Source organism: Paramacrobiotus metropolitanus, unplaced genomic scaffold (genome assembly GCF_019649055.1).
Source record: "Paramacrobiotus metropolitanus isolate TYO unplaced genomic scaffold, Prichtersi_v1.0 Parri_scaffold0000069, whole genome shotgun sequence".
Lineage (NCBI taxonomy): Eukaryota > Metazoa > Tardigrada > Eutardigrada > Parachela > Macrobiotidae > Paramacrobiotus > Paramacrobiotus metropolitanus.
Window position 1 is genome coordinate 196,184 of NW_026570289.1, and position 24,041 is coordinate 220,224.

General features: G+C 43.6%; 4 protein-coding genes and 1 pseudogene across 5 annotated transcripts; 2 read left to right on the forward strand and 3 right to left on the reverse strand.

The window, feature by feature from the left end:
- Nucleotides 1-1,244: 1,244 nt before the first annotated feature.
- LOC129594544 (uncharacterized) lies at nt 1,245-14,209 on the reverse strand. Of its 2 annotated transcripts, none has more exons than XM_055491266.1 (5): nt 13,973-14,209; nt 3,372-3,660; nt 3,190-3,308; nt 1,990-2,151; nt 1,245-1,921 (listed from the first exon to the last, which is right to left on the reverse strand). In XM_055491266.1, the coding sequence occupies exons 2-5, from the start codon at nt 3,610-3,612 to the stop codon at nt 1,631-1,633; spliced, it is 813 nt and encodes a 270-aa protein (XP_055347241.1). In that variant the 5' UTR covers nt 3,613-3,660; nt 13,973-14,209; the 3' UTR covers nt 1,245-1,630. The 2 variants fall into 2 exon arrangements, with proteins under 2 accessions (XP_055347241.1, XP_055347240.1); XM_055491265.1 differs by having other exon boundaries at nt 1,248-1,921; nt 13,980-14,209.
- On the forward strand, nt 8,720-9,951 carry LOC129594557 (uncharacterized; annotated as a pseudogene).
- A 4,081-nt stretch (nt 14,210-18,290) lies between the features above and the next one.
- On the forward strand, nt 18,291-18,944 carry LOC129594558 (uncharacterized). Its single transcript, XM_055491290.1, has one exon. The coding sequence runs from the start codon at nt 18,291-18,293 to the stop codon at nt 18,942-18,944; it is 654 nt and encodes a 217-aa protein (XP_055347265.1).
- Nucleotides 18,945-19,419: 475 nt separating this feature from the next.
- On the reverse strand, nt 19,420-20,541 carry LOC129594524 (uncharacterized). Its single transcript, XM_055491230.1, has one exon. The coding sequence runs from the start codon at nt 20,539-20,541 to the stop codon at nt 19,420-19,422; it is 1,122 nt and encodes a 373-aa protein (XP_055347205.1).
- Nucleotides 20,542-20,579: 38 nt separating this feature from the next.
- On the reverse strand, nt 20,580-23,605 carry LOC129594523 (uncharacterized). The gene is made up of 3 exons (XM_055491229.1): nt 23,048-23,605; nt 21,789-22,684; nt 20,580-21,577 (listed from the first exon to the last, which is right to left on the reverse strand). Exons 1-3 carry the CDS (start codon nt 23,500-23,502, stop codon nt 20,580-20,582), a joined length of 2,349 nt encoding a protein of 782 aa, XP_055347204.1. The 5' UTR covers nt 23,503-23,605.
- Nucleotides 23,606-24,041: the final 436 nt, after the last annotated feature.

A 24,041-nucleotide genomic window follows, 5' to 3' on the forward strand; every position in this document is an offset into this window, starting at 1 on the left:
ACCATGGTGGGATGACAACCCTAGTATTAAGTATTCTTAGTTTTTATCACAACAGCCATCTCAGTGAGCAGGAAAATCCGCTACGTCTTCCGAATAATCGAAAGCAAAACGGACGAGTATTCGACATTCAAAACTACGGTCGAGGGAGCAAGAATATATCTATTGCACACCGGGACACAGGTACGCTGACCCGGAGAGCTTCAGAAACCCGGCACATTTTTAGCGGAGACACTGCCAGCTATGCGACTGTCAATTTAATAATTATTTACTTTCTCGTATGGCAATAAAGCATACCGGTTGCGTACCGGTATCCTTGGACGTATCCGCATAATGACCGTTTTCCGTGTTGCAGTTGTAACGCTCATGTAGGTAAGACATCGGGCCATTGCACCAAGGTCACGGTAGGTCGTTCGTGTTGGGACAATCAGTGTGTCCTACTCCATGAGATCCTGCATGCTCTGGGTCTCTTCTATGAGCACACCCGGCCGGATCGTGATCAGTACGTCGAGGTCTTCGAGGATGAAATCATGCCGCTCCACCGAGATGACTTCAAGATCCTGCCCCAAATGGACATGCACGGCACCGCCTACGATATCGAGTCCATCATCCATTTTGGAGCGTATGATTTTGCGCGTTCTACCGAGATACCCGCGATGATGCCCAAGCCACACCCGGACCACAGTTGGCCGTGGAAGATGGGCCAACGGAGAACGTTGTCGCCTCTGGATGTGGCCAAGTTGAAAAATATATACTGCGCCCACACAGCAGTTGATTTAAACGGTTTCGAGCACGAATAAACCTACGCACTGGAATTATGCATAAAGTTTTTAAATTTTAGTTCCCTACAAAACGTTCAGTGAGAACTGCTGTAATAGCGCTTGAATAAATAAAATTAATTTCATTCTGCGGATTCTCCACAACCCTTTTTTTGTCACTTAGCATTGCACAAATAAAGCGTTGCTTGATATTTTCTATAAAGCACTCCTCATTTGATTTTGTTGTTTGCTCAGTGAATGACCCCAAGTGAACTAATGACAACCGAAATCGGCGCTGTTCAGTCCTTAACAGAATTAAATCGATCGGCGGCACATGGATATAAGAAGCATTTCGACGCACTGTCGAAACCGATGCATCCATAATGCACTATTACGATTTCAAGCTTTGTTCACGGTGACGCTAATAAAATGTAGTTCCAGTTAGCATTTTATGGTTCGTTGAGGCAAAAACCGTGGGTTAAGTGCTTGTGCTTTATTCCGCAAAAACCGATAAAGGTTACAGCGCTTACATAAGCACTTCTGCAAACTCCGGTATTTCGTCTCCACTTCTACTACGTATCAGCTGACGAAAAAACAACACGAGTGCATCCATCAAATGCAATGCATTTTTCATCCAGCTGAACTGACAGTTAGGTCAGAAAACTATTTCTGGAAGCATCTGTATCACGCAATTTTAGTGGTAGTCCATATGGACATAAATCAGAAACAAAAAAGGAAGATCCACTTCAACAGATACGTGTGGACGTAGGAACTCACGCGGTGCCACTGATGGCGCTACCACACAATCAAGACCGAAGCCAGCGAACCACAGTTTACTCACTTTACTGTGTGCATCAGACGTTTCCGGTCATCGACTAACCCCACTGGAACGACACAATCTGTGTCTGTGCGAGATATTCCGTTACATGCACCGGGATGTGCTGAATGCACACAGCATGCGGCACGAAATCCTGCGGATGGTCGGCGTAGTTGATCAGGTACTGCACATCATTCAGCGAACGGATGCGCAGTTCCGCCGGTTTATGGGCGATAATGTTCACCACCATCTTGCCCAGCTCTACGCCCGACTGACCGTTCGTGGCCACAACAATTGACTGCGGAGCCGATGACCGCGGCGGAGGGTGGATTTGGTTACTAACGGAAATCTAAGAAGAACACTAATTATTGTTATTGTAATTTGTAGACCAGACTGCACAAAAAGCAGACGGCGAACCTGAGAATGAAACCCAGAATCGTTGCCCGGACGTCCGCTGTGGAATCTTTTCCGACGTTGCTGAAAAGAAGGATTCGGCAAGCGCTCCACAGGCGTATGCTCAGCAGCTTTCAGTTTCACCGGAATCGCACTGTGCTGCGGCTGAGTAGGCTGCTTAGCAACCTATAAACAAAAGGTAAATGAATAAACACAAAGAAAAAATGCACGAGGTGAACACAATGAGAAAATAACGATCTTTCATTTTTGCAAATAAGAGAACTGTGTCGTCATTAGAATGTCTGCTAGCGTCTTCTCTGGCTGCTTGGGAATGTCGGCTGCGGTCAAAAAGCATGAACTTTTCTTATGCCAAAAACGGGACGGCGGTCGGGAGCCAGGTCAAACAAGCACCGCACCGGAAATGCAAAGATCCGGTGCCGGTGAACGTACCAGCGTACCGTACCAATATGATCGAACTTGGAGCGAAAAGGAAACCGTACAGCCTGCGCTACACCAATTTACTGACCAGCAAGACCAGTGCGGACATCGAAGTGTGGGGACACAACGCTGTCCTGAAGACTGGGTAACTTTCTGAATAAGTTAACCAGTGCGGCAGTAATAATATTGATTTAAGTACACTTGACTGTTTTAAAGGCGCTCTGCTCTGTACACACTACATACCCAATTTCTGTTAACTGCATGTTTTGGGTGTAGTCAGTCTTGGTTTATTCAGGCTAGTTTTTTTATACTTTGAGGTTATTATATTCAGCTCCAAACAGGTTTGAAATCCCATGCTACTCTGTAGACATCATCCTAGCCGGACATGGGCTACCTGCACTGATTCAATTTAAATTAAAATCAAAGGCGTCTGGCACGAAAGGAGAATCGGTTGCTGGAGGGAGCAACACGTGCACCGGGCAGTGCCTCGGCGCAGCACTTTAGAACGTAGTGTTGAGCAGAGCAGTTGGCTTAAAATTATGAGTTGGGTCAGCTCTGCTCATATGCAACTAATTCCGAAAAATTGGGTACTCTTTGTCACAGTTAGCTCCCGGAAGTCGGGGTGGATGAATCGCCGTAAGAAGCAGCACTGGCGAATTTCAAGGGCGCGTTTCACCCTTTTTTTGCCTGGTCTGCTTTGTGGCATATTGTCATTGTGCTCTCCACAAGGCACGAGCCACTGATTCTATTTCTATTGCAGAAGCGGTTCGTCTAACGCTCCCTTACCTTTGAGTCTTCACTGGTCTCAGTTGTTAAGTTGCACTGAGACTCATGCCCGAAAATTGCGCCAGTCCGCAGCGCACGCTTATCACTTGGCAGCGATTCATCCAATATCGAAAAATTTTCTGGAAAATACTGTTATTATGACAACAGGTTCACTAACAACGTGTTTCTATCCACAACTTTACCCAATTCCACGCGCTTTTTCATTGCGAGCTCATATTCTGCCACAGCCTCCCGAGCGTTTTCGAGCTCTTTTTCCGGGATCCAGCAGGATTCAGAATCGTCATACCCCGTAAACTTGACAAAATATTCCACCAATCCGTTGCGATACCGCTTCTTTTTAACGCACTCCACTTCGTACTCTTCGCTGTCCGAGCAGAATTCCGGTTGCGTTAACAAGGACTCATCAGAGGCGGAACTAAACATTGTGAATCCTGGCGCACCCAGATCAGAAGTTGCCGGACAGCTGTGCCACTACAACAGATCCGAAACAGTAGGTTACCAAGGCTGTTTCGAATCGGGCACTGAGCACGAGCCTTTCTCCCACCGGGAGGCGCGCACTTATGCTCTCTAATATTATTAAGCCCGTCTATCAGATATCAATCATATCATCACTTTCTAAATGGTATTTGCGAAAAACTAATTTCCGTTTCAAGATAATTTTTTAGGTGACCACTACGTACACACTCTTTCACACCCTTTCACTCCGTACACAACCAATTGCACTCTCTTTCATTCGGTGCACAACCTTTTTGCGCACTACCATTCACTCGGTGCACTACCAAACTTTTATATATAGAAGTATTTATATATATTATACTTAAAAACTTGTAATCTATATTACTACAGAAAAGCAACACTACAAAAAAAATATTGCTACTTTTTTGCAACATTATGGGACCGTTCCGACGAAGACGTCCTGGTGTATGACAGCGTCGGCAAATAACTCACGTGGCAAGCAAAGATTGAATAAACAAGTGTTTCGGAGCAGGTCCTGCGGAGATTAGGGTGAAAAATGTTGTTGTTAAAAAAAAACGGTAGACATTGCGCGTTCTTTTATTCCAGAAATACAGTAACTCTGGTGTGAAAAAATTAAAAAAATTAAAAGGTTGTGTACGGAATGGAAGGTAGCGCAAAAATGTTGTGCACGGAAGGAAAGGGAGTGCCCAAGGCTATGTACGGAGTGAAAAGGGTGTACGGAGTGGTCACCTAATTTTTATCCAGAATATTCTCCTTACATTTAACAGAGCTCCGAGTCGGAGCCTCCGACTATCATAAAGTAAGGCCATAATGCCCATTCAGATGTAATATCACACCCCTGCCCCTGCCAGGGGCACCCCAAAAGCCACAACAAACCAGATTTATAAACATCAGAGGTCTGGCATTAAGCTCTTACTATAATTATCGTACGTCCTTAACTGTTGTAAGAATAAGAGAACCAGTAAAAGAAAAGTAAAACATGTAGAATGTCTGTAGCATCAGAGTGATAATGGTTGGAAATAAAAAATAATTCTGCACGAGCAAAGTGTGTATATTAGGCTTGAATTTTCCTATATACCAGACTTTGTGGAGCCACTCCATCTCGCTACTACAGTAGTTTAGCTTCATATTTGCTGAAGCGATATAGCATTACTACAATTTGCACTCCGCAGTAGCCAGACTATATTAACGAACACATCTTACCAGGCTATTGGAACTTTTTTTGGGTAATTTCAAGAATTTTATGCATTTTCGTTTTGATTTTATGAGATAAAACTATCCAGACTAGGAATGTAAAAAATATGCGGAGTAATTACAACACCACTGTATCCTGTACAAAATAAATCTGAGAGTTTCTTTTACATGTGTACTTCTATAGACTACAATTTTCGAAATAACACCTCTGTTTCATACTTTTACACTGAACTAGAAATTAAATTCTAGCAACATGATTTAACTTGATGGTAAAACGGACCTATTTTGTGCATGACCTCTATTCTTCCGCTTATAAATGATCTATTTGAATCAGATTTTACTTTCTTATTTTCTGATATAGTATATTGGATTTACTTCGATTTCTTTTCTTAATGGGCTCGTTATCGCCCCTGGATGTAAATATCCCTCATCCAGTACCGGAGTGTGGCTATGGGGCCTTGCCTGGGGAATTTCTCCAGAGGCTCTGGATGCAGTTGCCACGCATTTGTTGTGCCCCGACAGTTCCTTATTTTGTGAGCACTTTCTTTGATCTCCACGCACTCAGATCTCAAGCTGCCTCGCACGTTTGTTTGTAAGGAAGATAGGACCTGGTGAATGTAGTCGCCAGAAAATCCGTCCCAGCATGGAAAAAGTTTGTAAGAATTCAGCAATGCTACAGTGCGACAACCAAAAGAAGCTCCTTGTAACCGGAACTCCGGAAGCCGATGTTCTACCCGAACATTATCCACCGCAGTATTTAAATAACTGAACCCCCGAAGCAAGTCAAAGTCAGGGATTCACAGGCGACGCGAAGAACTAGACATTGACGATTCAGCCTGACTCCGAAAGCGGGTAAGACGTATCCTCAAAAACAGCAACGTTTCTGGTACAGTGCAGCAGCTGATAAGCAAAGAAATAGAAATGTCACTATCCGAAGAAACGTTGGCTGCGGAGAAAGAGATGCATCCCTTAAACTGCCGATCAGCCCACCACCTTCAGGCGCCGCAACGCCACTGCGAAATCCTGTAGGAGCAGCAGAGACCTTTTTAGCCATCCGTGCATCCCGAACGGCTCTGCAGCGGGGGCAGATTGGAGGAGACAAGCTATTTTAAGGTAATTCTGACCGTGAAAAACCCGCAAAGCAGCCAGATATCTCTATGGCACATTGGCGGACGTGATGAACATAACGCTCAGGGTATATGTGCCCCCAAGATCACTGATATCTTATACGATGCCAATTTTATCTGCCTCAAGAAAAAGGCGACAGAGCGCGCCCGATCGCGGTGCCACGCTGATTGCATTCTGCACTGTTTCTTCCAAAATTGCGTCGTCTTAGCAAAAAACTGCAGCCGCTTCTACTAGATGTAAAAAATGCGTTTGATTCGCTTGATCCCAATAAAATGCTGGAAGCAACGGAAAAATTCCTGGCACGATACTACCGATACGTGTGGCAATGCTACGATTCCCTAACGGTCTTTCTGCATGATGCCTATCGCATCTCATATCAAGCGGGGATGAAACAGGGCGAACCCTTCTGGCCGCTGCTGCATTGTCTTGCTACCATCAAACCACACCGTCATCCGACATCGAAATACGGTGGCACTTTTTTGGATTGGAATGGATTACGAAATGACTCGGCAGACGTGTGCGATGATTTGTGTATCACCTGCAAGGATCTCTGAAAAAACGCTCTCCGCCGCATCTGAACATCGCGAAATGCTTGTTATTATTGATCGAAGTATCCTAAACCGGTCCCCAAATAGAAAAAAACGAATTTTTTCTGTCGCTTTCTGATTTACTGCTGCCATTGAAACGAGCTGAATTATCTCGGCACACCATTGCATGAAAATCCGGTAGCAAGGATGTTAGCTGCTGAAATTTAGATTGGCAGGTTGACTCAGCGCTTCGCATTTCGGCCTGCAGTGTATCCTTTAAAATGCAGCATGCGCCCAAAAAAGAACGATATATAGAGTGCGGAATATGTAGTGTTAGCGTGAGTCAAAGTTGCTGGGACAGTGTGACAAAATGATCTTTAGCGAACTAACAATTAGCAATGTGAACATCACCGACGCCGATGCCAAGCGTCACTTCCGGTTGCAAAGGTCGGCATAGAAACGAAACTGGAACCTCCTGGTTCGCACCGAACCAGCGGCAAGCGCCGAGATGGAGTAACGTTTGCCCCGTGGACAAACAAAAATGGTTAACCTAGGACACACCAAGTATATGTGTTCGGTAGCTTCGTCACGCATTCCAGCAACATCGAAACAAGGAGGGGCTGCCGCGGAAAGCGCAGAGCAGGACAAAGTAGCGAAGTGTCGTGAAATCGGCTAGGAGTATATGCTCCGATACGATTCTACGGTACGGGTTAAACATGATTATAGCGTGGGTAAAGTGTGCACTGAACTATTTGACCTTCAATTCATTTATAAATGACTTTGAACGTTGTACAAATATTTGCCGGGACTCCTCAACCGAAATAGATCAGTAGTAAAACCAGGCAGGTGACGCCATAGGTCTTCCTGGTGAAACTAGTGGATGCTCAGCGATGCCAGAAACCGACAAGAATTCCGGGCATATCCAAAGAAACCCCAGAGATTGACGTAGGATTGCCCATCATCGACGCACGCAGTGCGACTCCAGTTTAAAACGGAACAATCTTTCGTGCGATTTTCTTCGAGAAAATGGGAAGAGGAGAAGACTCGACCAAGCAGGATACGTGTTTCCGTGATTTTGTACTCTGTACGAAACAGTGCTTTGAACGTTTGCCCAAATTTCGAGATATGCTGATCTTTACACTGCGCAGAAGATACCAGTAAACCCCTGAATGTTGCACTTTTCTTGTTATTAGCCTGTATCAGCAGTCAGCAGAGAGCGACGACTGCTCAATGGAGTCTGAGTCAGGGTCACTTGAAAACAGCATAGCTGTCTCGCAGCAGCTAAGCACTCAAATGCAGCAGACAGTCAATTACATCACCGCACTGATAACGATACTCAGCGCTTCAAAATTCTTGGCGATGCATTATGAACGAGGTTATCAAGCGGATTGAAGGAAAAAGACTGTAGCGATGGCAGTACTTTCGCCTTTGTATACAAGAACGTGATACGGGCTAATTTCCCATACCTCGCCGTTTGATGCGATAACATCACCCAGCATCAATATGCTAACCTGCGGTCCACATTCTATTTTTGACGCAACGCCAGAGAAACCTACAGGAAAGATGGTCGATGACTCGATACATCATCGAACCAAAAGGTCTGCCTGTGAAAGATTAGAAAAGGGCAAATGTGATCATCGTTATACCGTGGGAGCACGGAAAGCCGCCAGCTGTAATATTACCTTCGATATCCGAGACCGCCAGCTGTACTAGCGGTATCGGATATCGACCCCACTTCCGTGGACCTCGGTGCAGCAGCTGAGATCGTGGGAAAAGGAAATGAAGTTTGAAACACGTCTGGCTGCAACCAAGGTAGATTTCGTTGCTGCAGCCACAGAAATTCACGGTCCTTGGAGAGACGCAGGTGTTACTGTATTTACACAAGTTTAAGAGCCACCATAATGACGTCATTCGCTTATAAACACCATGGGCCAGCAGCTACGTTCAAAACGGTTCAGCAAACAGCTGACTGACTTGTCTTCCCGTTGCAACAGCTGTTCTGTAGCATCAAAAACAAAATATTTCCCATTAAATTTTCTCTTCTAATGGTATTTATTTTTTCGCAAGTTACTAATGGATAAAAAACATCGAAAAAATTATCTTGAGTGGGAAATTCGTTATTATGTTAAGAGTTTTAAGTCCAGCCGATTATTAGTTAGACATTTTGCGCGTAAGAAAAGCACCTCCAGAGCAAATCTGATGCGATGGATATCCAAGTAAGTTTGTTTGCGATTTTGAAGTTTTTAATTATCTTAATCAAGTAATTAAACATAAATTGTGCTTAGAAAGGAAAATCTTGCGCCAAAAAAAAGAGGCCCTGAAAAGCTTTCGCGATTTCCCCACTCGAAAAAGATCTTCGACAATGGGTAGATGAAGAGCGCGCGAAGGGATATCCTGTAAACCGCGGTGATCTCCGTGCCAGGGCTCTGGAGATTGCTGCTGAAAAAAACATCTCTAAATTCAATGCATCTAACGGCTGGATTTCCAAATTTATGGCACGACAACATCTGTCCTCACGAGCAGTCACGCACACTGCTCGGAAAGAAAAGTTTTCTGAAAAAGACATTGTAAGCTCAATTGTAATTTTTAATCATTTTTTGCGTTTTCGTTCGACAATTCTGGTTTATTATTTTTTGCTTTTCTTAGGCTGGTCAAGAGCGATTTTTGGATGAGCTGGTCGAAATTGTGGATATCCAACAAACACCAGAGAAAGATATTTTGAACTTTGATCAGACTAATGTGAAATACGTTCGCTCGAAACAGCGAACAATTAATGAGTCCGGAGTCAAACAAGTTTCAGTCGTTACTGCGGCGGCAGAGAAAGAAGGCTTCACGATCCGCCTCGCGATATCAGCAAGCGGAGAAAAACTACCTGCTGTCATTGTTTTCAAGGGTAATGCCAGAACAGGTGTGCTGTCGGAAAGGATCATGAAGAAGCTGGATATCCCAGAAAATGTACGTGTACTGAGCTCTAAATCGTCCTGGTGGAACGAGCTGCTCGACCATAAGTGGATAAAAGACACGTTTGAAGAAAATGGATATCCAAAAGTATTAATCAGGGACCAGTTTTGCGTTCACAAAATGAAACCATCAGCGGACCTTCTCGAAGAGCGCAACATTCGACAGGTGTTCATACCTGTTGCTATGACGGGTTTTTATTAGCCCCTGGATGTCGGTGTTAATCGACCGTTCAAAACTTTATTATCAGGATAAGTATCATAAGTGGCGGAGGCAGCATCATGAGACGACAAAATCTGGCTATTTGAGAAACCCTTCTCGGCAGGATATCCTGAATTTTGTCTCTGTGGCTTCAAGCAAAACTGAAGCACTCGAAGACAAAGAAAACACAGATATGGACGATTGCCCAAACGGCACCAGTTCTCTCGATATGAGCTGCGAACTCGATTTAGAAGATTCTTTTAGTGACGAATTATAAATTGTTAGCCGTTGAACTTGTCAATAACTGCTGGATATCCAAAAATAGTATTATTGGCAGAAACATGAAATAAAGAGTAATGGAATACCTAATTACAGAAAATTGCTCAAAATTGCTCACTTGGGCAGTGAACACGCGCAGCGTTCTTGCTGAACGATTTTGAACGTAGCTGCTTGTCCATGGTGCACACAGGCGGATTAGGGCATTTTTGTGGCTCTTAACCCAGGAAAACCGGGTACTAGAAGGGATGGGACTATAGTTTTGAAAATTGGTAGTTTGGGATAAAAAAATTCAATTAAGAAAAAAATATTTTTTTCAGAATTTTCGCTACCATAGGTCAAGCAGGAGATGACCATGTCGAGCTAACACGCTTGGGAACCATGTTGCTCCGACATGTTATTTATTGCCGTTTATAACAGGCGATAGAAAAATCGCACAGAATATGCCAATCGCTTAAACGATAGGTCTCAACGAGTACTTGAACACAGGTGCATTACGATGGTCATCAAGATGACCAGTGGTCAAGGAAAATTTAGAAACGAAAACATCCTAATATGCACTAGTACATAAGCGCTACTTCGATATTTCGCAACAGTTGGTCACTTCTGCTCTACGGTTTGGACAATTGGGCACTTGACCTATTGCTGACCACAGTCCTGGTGACGCACAGTGGAAGTAATACTATTCCCGGTTGTGCAACCGAACACTATAGCAGAGATTGCTAGCAGGAAGCATACGAGGGGATGTCAGTAACGCGTAGACAACATAAGAGTATTCTCAAAGTGTTGTACGAGTGACCAGTTGTGAGAAAACGAGGGTATCGCGCAGTAGGGTCAATAAAGCCCTGCCAAAAAGCCTACTCGTACAATCTAACTTACGTTTAAACTTTTAAAGAAAACAACAAATGCTCGTATTTACAAAGGAGGCAGTTCTGTTAGTCGACTTGTGGTGGTAGGCTAGCCGACTCCCTAAGCATCACGAATTATCCAAATTGTGTGGGAGTGATTGATTATACTTTGCACTGTCTATGTCGGCACCGCTGCTAAATAATGCTTAGTTGCATAAACGGAGGCTGCCTTTACTCCCAAATGCTCTCTTCCGTTATACCGACCGCTTTGCACAGACTGGTTTCCAAAGGTTACAAGCGCTCATGAACCGGAAGGTTCAAATGTTTTTGATGCTCAATTAGCGAAGTGTAGACACGAGATTAATAATTTTTGCAAGATTTCACACTCATTAATACAGTTTAACTCCGATATAATCTGCAAAGAATATACGATTTTTCTCTGAAACAATGAATAGCTGGTAGGTTACAATACATGGCAATAACGGCGTTCCATACGCAAGCAGTTACACTGCAAAATCTTTTGAATTCTGATTGTTCCGGGTAATACGGGTCATAGCAATTTCAGAGCTACTCACAGCGGTCATTACACAACTTGTTTGCCTTTTCTTCACATTAATTTTAATTGCGTTTAGTCAAAAATTACGTTTTTCGAATTTCCGGTCATTGCTGACCAATGGTCACTTCACTGACCACTATGTACAAGTCAGTTAATACAGCTTTTTTTAGCTTTATTTTGATTGTTTATTGTGTCTTGTAGGACGCTTCTGTCAATTAATATGAATTTTGACACTTATTAATAAAATAGTACCGTGCCCAACCGTGTCATAACCGACATGGGATTTTCAAGTGACCAGTACTGGCCAGTGGGCGTTAATTTTCGGAACTTTGCTTCATGTTTTTATAAAACTCCGCAATTAGTTCTCCTGTGATTTTGTTGGTAATTATCTGATGTGGGGGTGGCTGTACAGACAAGCAGGACCTCCGGGAGCCCAGTTTGGTCAGTTTTGAGCATGTTTGGTCACCCTCTGGACCTTCCGGATATGACCCAGCTTACGGTTATATATTTTAAACTGTCGTCTAACATAACTTCTTTGAAACAAAACCAATAGAAACAACCTATGATCATAACAACGGACTACAGAGAAGAAGTCCTCTACCATGTCGGTCTAACACGCATAGTGTGGAACGGGTTAAACTCGTGTAAATACAGTACTCTAAACCCCAATCATCCATAAAATATTTCTGAGCCAAATCTGTCCACGTGTTATTTGCTATTCAGCGAATTATTCTAATCTAGAAATAACTTCTATAACTTTTTTCGGAATATCGTTCGTATAAATTTGTTTCTAAGTAAATTATTAAGGGTGAGCTCGAATATTGTAAGTATCAAAAACAGGTTTGAGATTTGTGGAAGATGATCTCTAGTCTCTATTATTCAGCAAGTTATTCTAATCTAGAAATAATTTCTTTTAATTTTTTCGGAATATCGTTTGTATAAATTCGGTTCTGAATAAATTATTAAAGGTGATCTCAAATATTGTAAGTATCAAAAAAAGGTTTGAGGTTTGTGAAAGATGATCTCTAGTCCATAGATTGCTGGCTAGATAGCGGATCAGAATTTTACAAGATTATTACAACATCTGTGCAAACTACTTCCACATGCCTCAGATAAATTTTTCAGCACTAAATTCGAGCTCGGCGCTATTAATTCATATACAATACAACTTCTGAGATCGCAGAAACGCTTTTCTTGCGTTAAGCTGAATTTCTACCGTCAGTGGAATCGGTGGGCACCATGAAAGCGTAGGAGAAGTGTTTCTGTAATAATAATTATGTTTGTGGTACTGAGTTTGTAGTGACTTTGTACTTGATATCAGATACCTATTAATGGTTAATAATGAAGAGGCGGTTGACAAAGAAATTGACAGTGCGCAGGAAATCTATAGACAAAAAGGACAGGCTTTTCCTACTTCACGGCCACGAACTTATTTGAAAAATCGATGCACGCAACACCCTACCTAATTAAGACGAATGAAATTAACTTTAAATATTTTTGAAAATTTCCAAATGTTTTTTAAAGATTACTAAAATTTCTAAATATTACAAAATATTCCTAAATATTCCAGACTACTGCAAAATTCGCTAGATATTGCAAAGCGCTGCTGAGTATTATCAGTATTGCTCAGTCTTGGAAAATATTGCGAGCTCAGTCTCAAAAATGTTACTATAATGCTAATATTCGTAAATAATGAATTGGGAATGCTGTGTTCTTTCGGCAAAATTGCAGTTTGTTAAATGCATGATTTTCTGGTGTTTCCTTAACTCTCGCGTTTGTGGCGGTTCAAGCAGCAAAAGCTGAAACAAGATTTTCAGTTTCTTTATTCATTAGAAAAACAGTTAACAAAGGGAAGGATTCGATGGAAAAAATCTGGAGTATTTATAAACAAACAAATAGCTAAAATTTTGAAATTTGGAAATAAAAAATGTATTTTGTATAACTGGTAAGAGATCCCGAAAAAAAACTTATGATTAGCAATTCTTTTGGGTCAATAAAAATCAATTTTAAAGCCCCACTGAGATGCTATGGATGCATTAAATTTGTTTTATCTGACAAAGTACTGTACTGTCAAAAATATTGAAAAAGTGTAAAAAAGTACAACCACGATAAATCATCCCGCTTTCAATAAACTTGAATGCAGTATGTAAAAAATTATTTTCGGGGATATATCATGTAAGGCTCTTCAGTAGTAGTAGTAGTAATGGCAGTTTGTTGCTAAGTCAACTCAAGCGCGGAAGCACAGAATGTACATGAAATCTGTTACGGAAAGTAACCAGCTAGCTTTGTTTCCTGCTGCGATGCAAAGGCCATACATGACAAGAACATCACAAATCATCACAAAAAGCCATGCGGATGTATTCTCTTTCTCAATGCGTAATACATTTGTTCAAACTATTTTAAAAGACCCCGCCCATCAAAACGTGGAGAAACGCGGGATTTTCAAAATAACTTGGCACTGTGAACGATAAGGTACGCTTATTTTCGTTATGATTTTCGTCGAAGCTTGCGTTTCGAGCGAAATTATTTTCAATTCAAAAACGCGCCAAACCTTCCTTTTAATTTGATGGCGACTTCTCAGAAACGTGCACTGTTTTTGCAGCAGGCCTACAACTTACCACGTACCTCGCTTGCTTAATATCCACCGTCCTTCCTGAACACTTGTTGGTCCTCGAAGATTATATCAGTACTTAGATTAACCCAAAGCAAAAACGACCAGGCTAAAATAGTTAACCAAGAATCAGTGGGAAGCGGAATGAGCTCATCGGATGACTACGCGCAGTAACTCGTAATTAGCAGGAATGATTCGAAAGAGTGTCGTTTCTCATCTGAGTAATAACTAGCAAAGCACAGTATATATAATACATACTCATTGCAGTCTGCGCGCGTTACCGTACCTAGTATTACTACATACTTAAAGATTTCACGGAAGCTCCTGATTAGAGAAATTCTTCGCAAAATTCTTCGTCAAAATCATAACGTTTACGATTTTGAACATAAGAATTTTGTTGTACTACTTATTCAGCATATTATCAAGTTTGAAAAAATCATTTCTTATCATTTAAGTGTCATACTTTGTCTTATCTCTTTCGCGGTTTTGATCTTATTCAAGCAACGCGTAGCAACGTGTACGTAACCCTGCACATGGCGATGGCACCAGTGTTGAACGGTATGGTATGAACTATGATACTCGTAGTGATAGTACAATGCATTGCGAGACTCGCACAGCATTGTACTATCAATTAATAAAATAATTTCAGTTGGCTCACCAGTGGTGACAGGATAGTGTCATAATTCATCTCTGGGTAGTTATGGAAAGTTCACCCACCGTTGAAGTTACGAGTTACCCGGAGCAGCGAGTGAGGCTACGATTAACGCTATTTATCCAAGTAGACGGAGTTTTGGGTTAGACCGCGAGTTACGCTACAGTGGACAATACGATTTGCATATAATTTTTATTCGAGTTACGCTTTTTGGGTAGCGAGCCACGCTACAAAGTTACGCTCAAACTGAAAGGTTTGGAAAAAACTCGCGTTATGCTAAATAGTTAAAACTAACTGTCCAGATCTGTTATATTCGTCTAAAATTGAGGCTTAAATCACCGAGTAAGATAAAACTGGTCCTATTCCTATTTAATTGTGCGCCCGTTCACGTTAGCGAATGTTTTTCTATACTTGTTTTGCATGATTGGTTACTTGGTTAAAAATTTGGTAATACCTACCCTAAACAATTTTTTTCAAAAAATAGTGCTGGTTTTTATTTTATTCTGTGAAATAAGTCATAATTGCCAGTATTTGAGGAATATCGCACAATCCTGACACTGCTGGTCACAGCCGACTCCGTTGCACTCACAAGTGCTGCCTTCCTAGCAACAGACAGCATAATTTTGTGAATGATGAATGTGCTCGTATAGCGCACGTCTCTCTGAACTGTACAAAAATATGCCACGTCACCCCAAGTGCATGAGGCAGTGGAGACGGCAAGGCATTGTATTACTATAGCGTATAGCCGTATTTCCATGCCCAGATTGGGTAACGACCTTTTATTGATAACTCAGAAAAAAACACTTAGAAGACATCCGCTGCTTGTGCTCACTTTCGTGACTACTACCGCTAGTTTTGCCAGTTCCACCATTATGCTAGGGGCACAGTTCAAGTGCGATGCAGAATTCTTCGAATTTCTTTGATTCACACCAGAAAGTGCGAGAGGTGCGAACCGAAGAAAAAGTTAGAACAAAATTTGCTTAAAATATGAGCACTCACACTTCATTGAATTTCTAAAAGAAACCGAGATTTGCTCCGCCGTCGGCAGGTCATGGGCGCAAAATTGACGGGATTTCAGGTCCAGAGCGACTGCATTTCGGATTCAATTTATAATTCTTAAAGTTATTGTGATAATGAGGTAATCGTTAATACCGTATTTTTCGAATTAGAAGCCCTGGGCTTCTAAATTTTCAAAGGTGCCTGGGGAGAGGCTTATACAGCAGAGGAGGCTTATATTGTAGAGGAGGCTTTTAAATTTTCAAAGCCTTTAAACTAGCGTAATTGCTATGCACCGTATATAGAGAGAGGCTTCTAATACGGAGGAGGCTACTAAATTTTCGAACTACGGTGGGGGGAGGCTTATACGATAGAGGAGGCTTCAATTTTGGAGGAGGCTTTAAATTCGAAAAATACGGTAATTCTCTCAAACCGAATCGAATTCCTCCCTTGAAAAATGCGTCCTAACATTCTGCCAAAAAAAACGTCTGTAGTTGACCATTCTGCTGTCTAGCGTTTTGATCCCACGCCATTTCGCAAAAAAATCTTCAGAAAAGAAAATCCCTCCCACCAAAAACGGTGCCAAAACGCTCTTCGCACTCGTTTAAAGAAAAAAGTGCGAAAGGCGCTCATACTTTTTGTTCGATGCGAAGGATCCCATAGAACATTTTGCGCCCACACTTATTAGCACTTTTCGCCTTCGCACTGTGCGAAGGCCTTCGCACTTGAAATGTGGCCGTAGCATTACCCTTCACAACTGTCCTGCTGCATTCCTAATATGCGGTAGAAGGGCGGGGCCGGTGCAAATACGCTCATTAGCTGCATGAGCGGTTTAGCAATCATACAGATAGAGTTCAGCGTAGCGCTAACAGGGCAAACTATAGGTGCGCAGTATAACAGAATTTATGATAGCGAATTCATGGTGCAAAGCGCTTGCGGCAATAAGCCACTGCAGTAATGGATTTCCACGTTGACGAAACATCCTTGTAGAACACATTTTTCTGCAAATTGAGTTGCGGTCATGGTTTTCCTAACAGATCATTAGCTAAATGAGCAGTTTTTAAAATCGTCGTTTAAAGTGTTTTGAACAACTGCTTGACGACAGAAACAACGACTTCCAGAGGCTGGCTAGTTTCACAAACAGCCATCGTGTTGTGGGTGTATGTGCAGTATATAACATACTCAAATTTCAGCTCTTGTCAGAACGGGAGTGCAACAGGCTGACCCCTTGGATGTTTTACTGTTTTAGGTCCGGGGCAGGGGTGAAGCTCCCAGAAATATGAACCGAAAAAACAAGCATAATAATTAAGGGGTGTCTACAACGGTTTCCTAATAATTAACTAGTCTGGTGGGAACCAGACAAAATTTCAGATAGAACAACATGAAGACCATAAATATTGAAAACCAAAAAGAAGACCATTAATCCTCCTGCGCCTTGCGGGGGCTTCTTTTGATAAACAAATTTTAAACTACACAAATTTCAGAAACAACTCTTTGTGTTTCGATTTTTGTAAATACGAGTAATTTGGGTTGAAGCAATTTTCCTCAAAATCGCTCTTGCAAATTAAACTTCTATGTCATTTTAACACCAAATGCATTAAGTTTAAAAAGAATATATGTAATGTTTGCCCGATTTGCTTGTGACCTTTCGCATATAAACCGTTATCGGCTAAATGTTCTTTCGTTCGCTGACCAGGTTAGTCACCGACCTAGCGAGTACCAATCCAATTCTATGTTAATTTCTACGCCGAGACAAACTGGCGTGAAGGCTTACGACCTCACGCGGTGCCTTCTTATAACGATGCCTTACCCGACGCCTACATCATACCCTACGACATCCCGCTAGAAAGCTTGAGCTGGCCTGATTAAGCTTGAACCGGCCAGTATGACGCGGCGGTGGTGGCAGTTTCGATACAGAAGCTACGTTAAATTCCGCGAGGTCACGGATATCGAGGACCAGAAGAGCCTGTTATTGGACTCGCGCGGCATTGACGCTGGACAGATGTCCTTCTCCACATGTCTGCCGTGCAATCCGGGCGATTTCACTGTCTCACAGATCGTCGACAAGCTGGAACACGCCCATCTAAAGAAGACGAATGCCGCCACCGAATAGGTCAACTATTTCAAACTCCAGCAAGAGTCTGGCGAGACCTGGGTGGACCTTTCTAACCGCCTGCGACGAAAGGTGTTTTCGTGCGCATTTCCAGCCGCCGTGCTCGGGAAGAGTGTGTCGGCGATCTTCCTTAACGGAATCGTCAGCGAAGCTTCACGCCAAAAGCTACATTCCAAGACCACCACTCTTGAGAACGCTCTGGAGACCAGCGAAGAATACGGACTCCGGAAGAGCAACAAAAAGGGTAGTATGGCGCCGGATGTAGCACGAGTGGACAAAGCTCGCTATGGCAGCGCACAGAGCGCAAACTGCGGCGGCGGACAGGAGCGGCGAGGCGCAGTTCCTGACAGGCAACCCACTGCTGTATATATATGGCGGTATTGAACGGCGGTATTGAACGTGTCCGATGGCTGCAGATCGAATCATGTCCAAACGGAGTGCTAGGCAAAGGAACTGGCTTAAAAAAACTGCGGAAGAAAAGGCCGTATCGCGAAGGTGCGCAGAAACGCGAAGCAGCCGCAGCGCGGACGGGGTGAACGCGGGACCTTTCTCGTAGAGGAGAAGATGGATCCGTTTTCTGTCGATGCAACAGCTGGACGAACCATCCACGTGTCGATCAAGTTGAACGGCGTTCCCCTGTTAGTTTTGGATACCGGTTCCAGCACCATAGTGACTTTCGACACTTGGCGGTCGGTCAGATTACCTATGCTGTCGTTATACGCGCCCCTCCTGCGAAGCATCGCTGCGCACGCTCGGATGGTCTTTGGCACCGTGACAGCGAACCTCACGCAAGGCCGGAACAACAAATCGCTACCCGTTATCATTGCGGTCAGGGGCGGCAATGTACTGGGCAGAGACTATAACCGGGCTCTCGGCCTTAGCTGGTTGAGCTTGCGAGATCGCCAGTCGGCATCCGCGCCCGTCATCTCCAAAATCACGGTGGATGAACTGCTAGCGAAGCACAGCGTCGTATTCCGCAAAGATCTGGGCCACTGCCTGCCCTACAAAGCCCACATGCACCTGAAACCCGGAGGGACACCGGCATTCCGCAAGGCGCAACCGGTCCCGTTCTCATTCCGGGAAGCTCTCGAGCGCTACCTGGACCGCCTCGTGGAAAAGGGCATGCTTGGTCTGGTCGATCAGGCGGAGCTAGGCCGCACCGGTGGTGACCACGTAGAAGCTGGCGGGAGACCAGTGTGTATGGTGGTCGAAGTATAACGCGTCCGTGTGGCCAAAGTATAACGCGTCCGAAATAATCGGACCCGCTACCGCCTACAATGGATTTCAGCACTGTGGCGACTGCCACATTTATGGTTTGCCCGTAAACTTTCAGTGCTGGTGGCTGCTGCCACTGGGACTTTTATACCCTGCCGCCAGCAAGAAAACCATCATAGACATAACGGAGATTTCGTACCACGAAAGTGTTAGAACGACAGTTTCATTGTGGACGCTTCACTGATATGAAGACTGCACGTTGCACTGACAAGTTCAGCGTTTCCGATACAGACTGCAATCATGTCATCAGTTGTAATATTCAAGGTGTATTCATCGCATGGTGAACGACCATGGAAGGAGTTCGAAAAACATTATTAGTTCATGCATAATGTGCTTTTTTGCCTTTCATGTATGCTTCCATTACGGTTGAACAGATAATTTTAATTCAAACCAAACGAGTACATGGTTTAAGAAACAGCTAAATAAACAAGAGCTCAGTAAACATATCCGCTCTCTCTGCGGTGCCCAAAACAGAGGCGGCGTTGCCGCGTTGTATCTCAATAGACAATCGCTGCCGAAGAAATTCGTGAGAGCGGACTTCACCTGAATGGGTCCGTAAACGCTTTCCCAGTTCTTTGATGATGGCAATGGCGGACGGTCCCCAAGGGCCCATTGTCTCAAAAGCGATGGGCGCGAAAATGTAACGACCGACCAAATAAGAGTATAAACTGGTCTTCCTTTCCTCTGCCTGAACGGCGGCCGATCCCGCGTTTGCCGATGTAGACTTGACGTGGGAAGCGGCAACCGTATCAACACACGTAACATCCCAAGCTAGACACATGCCCCTCTGCCATGCAAATGTTGTGCATCCATCTGGACGTCTGCTACTTGTGTTAGAAGTGCCGCGAGGCTCCAGTTTTGCAGGGATTCCGGCTGATACGAATGCGCGGCATACGACACTGTTAAGGGCACCATGCCGTGGATGCCTGCCGGCGGAAAAAGAACACGAAAGACCGTGATGGGCGTAGCAGTCGACAGGCTTGTAACACTTCGCGCAGTTGTGCGGTTCGCAGATCTTAGCGCCGAGTCTGAGCCCGACGGAGATTTTCAGCGTGTCATCGTCGAGCAGGTTGCCGATATGGGCCGATGGCAATGCATTAAGCCAAATACCGGCTTCCGGTCTCGACTGAGCGAGTAGACGCGCCTTGTTAACCTCATCGTCGCGGAATACTTCTAACAATGTGGCGAGAGACACGTTACACAACGGGAGGTCCCATGCTTTTTGTGACTTTCGGAATTCTGGTGAAGGCAGTTCTGTCAACCGGGCATTGGTTTTCCAAATTTCCAGCGCTGTAGAGACATCGACGGCCGGTCGATTGGGGAGCAGTAAAGACACCAGGTCGGCAACGGAGTGAATCGAAGCCAGAAAGGCTGGGAGTGCTAATTCCTCCGAGCGACGTAAGCCAATACCACCCCTGCTAACCGGAAGGCTCGCCTGTCGCCAGCTGGGATAGTCATCGTGATTGGTTCGGACGTTGCACAACTGTTGGAAGCAGGAACGCAAGAATGGTAACATCGTAACTAGCAGGTATGGTAACATCGTAACTAAGAGTGCGGCAACAAAGCTGCTCTTCGTGTCTATACTGGCGCATCATTCTCGATAACGGTGTAGTACCGTCGTTCTGGTTGCTCGCTTTTCAAAGGACATTCTTGTACCGGTTCGTGGATTTCCGTTGAATCCAGCAAAAGCACGTTGGCTTCACTGAAGAAGGCATACTCCATTTCATCGGGTACGACTTTCTGTATAACGTTCGTCGCTTTATTCTCCTTTTCACCGCTTGCGACTTCCTTGTTATTACCAGTCGGGTTTAATTCCATTTCATCTGGTTTGTCCTCGGTGGCGGTCGCACCGTTTTCCATTTCCGCAGTTGTTGCACTTCCGTTCGCCGCGTTACTGGTGGCAAACTTGTCAAGACGCCATTCGAATGCCGGTAAATTTCGTGGTTCAATGGTTAATTTAAGCTTCTTGGAGCCAGCGGAAATGCAGTCTTTCAGCAGACACTGCTTCCCACAGGCCGCATGTTTCCTCCGTAATTCCTTGATTTCCACCCAGTACGCATCTTGATCCTTCCGCTTTTTAATTCCGTGATCGTACAGTTTCGACTTGTAGAATATCTGGTATGGTATCTGCTTTATTAGCCGATCGTTTGAATTTAAAGAATACAACTCGCGGAGAAACGCGTGCAGGGAAGTATGTAGATCCGCTTTAAAATCCGCGAGCTCGGGCGAAGTAGGATGGAATAGTTCCACCACGTTGCGATTCGGTTCAACAGCGACCGAGCGGATTCCAATATCCGTCATAACAACCGGGTTACTTTCAATGGGACGAGGTGGTCTTAACTGATTTAGGCTTGCCGTGTGTTCCTTGCATAGTAGAAAATCGCTATCCTCTTCCCCGCCTAAGGTTGCCAAGATTGCCACAATTTCCTGGGATTTATCAGTCAATAGGCTTTTCTCCAGAAACGGCACTGGTGTCCGTGTAATAATCAGCTGCGCTTGATCGGGATTCTGTTCATCGCACCACGCCCATTCGCACAGCCAACACGGCCGGTAATGGCAATAACGATCTTTAAAATCTGTAAATACATACAAAAATTTAAATAAAGATAAAAAGCTGATCAACAGTTATGTCAAAAAACTGAAAAAAAATCAAAATCAAGCATTTCATCGATATCATAAATGTTAAACGTCCAAAGATAAATATCGATACAAAAAAATAAATAAAGCAAATTATTATAAATAAAATAAAAAAAGTAGACGTATAGAGAAATACAAAAAAAATCGTACCAGAGCATTGTGAGCACTTTTCGCGGTGACTAAGCCAGAAACTCTTGTCGGTGCAGAGACCGATTAAATAATGCAGAAATGGCAAGAAGAGTGACCCCACAATATTCCCCGCAAGTAGCGCCCAATACATGGCGGATTTCGGAGGAATTACAAACGCCGACCCGCCGTTACACCGGATCCCGTTTCTCCAGTCCAAGTGCGTGGCGATCGCGTACACCGCAATTGCCACTCCTTGGAGGATGGTCGCCAGGACACACCCCCGCATTGTCATCGTGGTCGTCACCGGCACCAATAAAAAATAGCCTAAAGTGGTCAGCAGCTGGCTAATGAATGCGCAAATTGTCCCAGCAGACCGTTTCCATGCTTTGCCCATGTTTTCCAGAGTGGAGTACTTCCGGCGATAGGAAAACGATAAAAACCCGGTAATGATGGCTGTCTGGATGATAATCACCAGAAGAGACGCGGTCCAGTTAAAAACGGTCAATGAGATGAGAATATGATACCGGCATACAATGTAAAAGAAATTCGTGATCCATCCGCAGAAGGCAGCGAAATGCGGTTTCAGCAGCTGATTAGCGGTGCTCACGTCCACGCTGTCTTTCTCCAGGAAAATTTTATTGTTGAAGGCGCATTTGCCGGGAAGTGCTGCGCAGAATGGAAAATATTTGGCGATGGACAAGAAGGACAGGGCTGCGGTGATAATGGCTTTCCCCCAAGGAAACAATCCCGTTCCGGTGAGGATCAGCAAGATAATTAGCTGCGGATTCGATTCGTATTTAATTTCGGTGAGCTGCGCTTTTTGCACTTGCAGATCCTGGAATTCTATGTCTTTGCTATATGAATAATGATTAGTCAGTTCCCCGGAATTTCTCCACGCTCGTACGTATGATACGCATCTGATGGCAAAAAATCAAATTAACACAAAAAACTGAATTCTAAACAGCATAATTTTTGGTTATGTAAAAATTGTGATCAATTTAAAATTATTCGATGGAATATCAGAAAACATAACTAAATGAATACTAAAAAAATACTGGTAAATGAAATATAGACATATTAAAAAATATGAAATGGAATAATTGAAGAAGAAAACTTTAAGAAGATTTGATGACATTTTTTATCTTGAAAATTTTTGCAAATTACTAGAAAGACTTTTAGAAAGGGATCTATTTGATAAGCATTTATGAAGGATGCAAAGAAAAACAGAACTAACTGATATTTAATGAAATTATTGATTGCGAAATTTTTTTAAAGTTTACCGGTTGATAAATGTAACGGGAAAGATGTCCAGAATGCATGCAAATACTGGATGGCAGCACTGTTCGAACGGCAGCGTTTCTCCGGCTCTAATCCGTTCTCCATCTTTCGTAACCAGCAAATGGTCTTCGGATTTGATGAGATTTTGTCGAGCTAAACGCCAATTCAGTGAAGCAGCTTTCGCCCAGTGTTGATGGGTCGCAAAGCGCCCTTTTACTGCGGAGAAAAGAACAGGGAAAAACGGCACTGCCGTGATGAAAAACAGCCAGACAACAGCAATGGCGCATTTGTTTTCCCACCATAAATTAATAATAAAGAACACATCGCTGGCAATATCTAAAAGGGCTAGAAGAACGGTGAAGCAGCCGAAAAGGAAGATTAAACGAATCCATTGAAAAGTGGCCGATGATGCGTGATGCGGGTTCTGGAATCCATAGAAGAAATGGCTGACAGACATTCCTGTGGTGCAGGGAAAGCCTTGTAAACTTCATTCAGTTTACTAGATTGGTAAAACAGCCGTTAATGTTGCTGAAAGTACGAGTATGTGCAAGTCAGCTCCAACAAACCGGTTTTGAATTGAACGCAGTCGAATGAAATAAAAATAGCCTCTTCTACCGAGCGATTTCACAGCTGTGATAAGTACAGCCGCTCCCGGCATGACACACACAGCTACACTATACAAGCAGCATGTTGACCGGCATTCAACTTCCCGATATCATCAGCTTCCCACAGCTGACAGACGCAGCTAACAACATTAATAAAAGCGTTTTCAAAAATCTATTGAGGAAAATAACAGCTGACTGCCGCACAAAGCGGGAATACCGTTCACCCAATCCCTGCCTTTACTTGTGCACGGTGTGGCTTTAATTTAATTTATGTATCACTCTTAACAAATTTGTACAAAATAATTTCCGCACTGAATAAATATGAAATCATGTAATAAAATTACCGGCATTAACAAAAACAACAAAAACAAAAACAAACAACAAAAAAAAC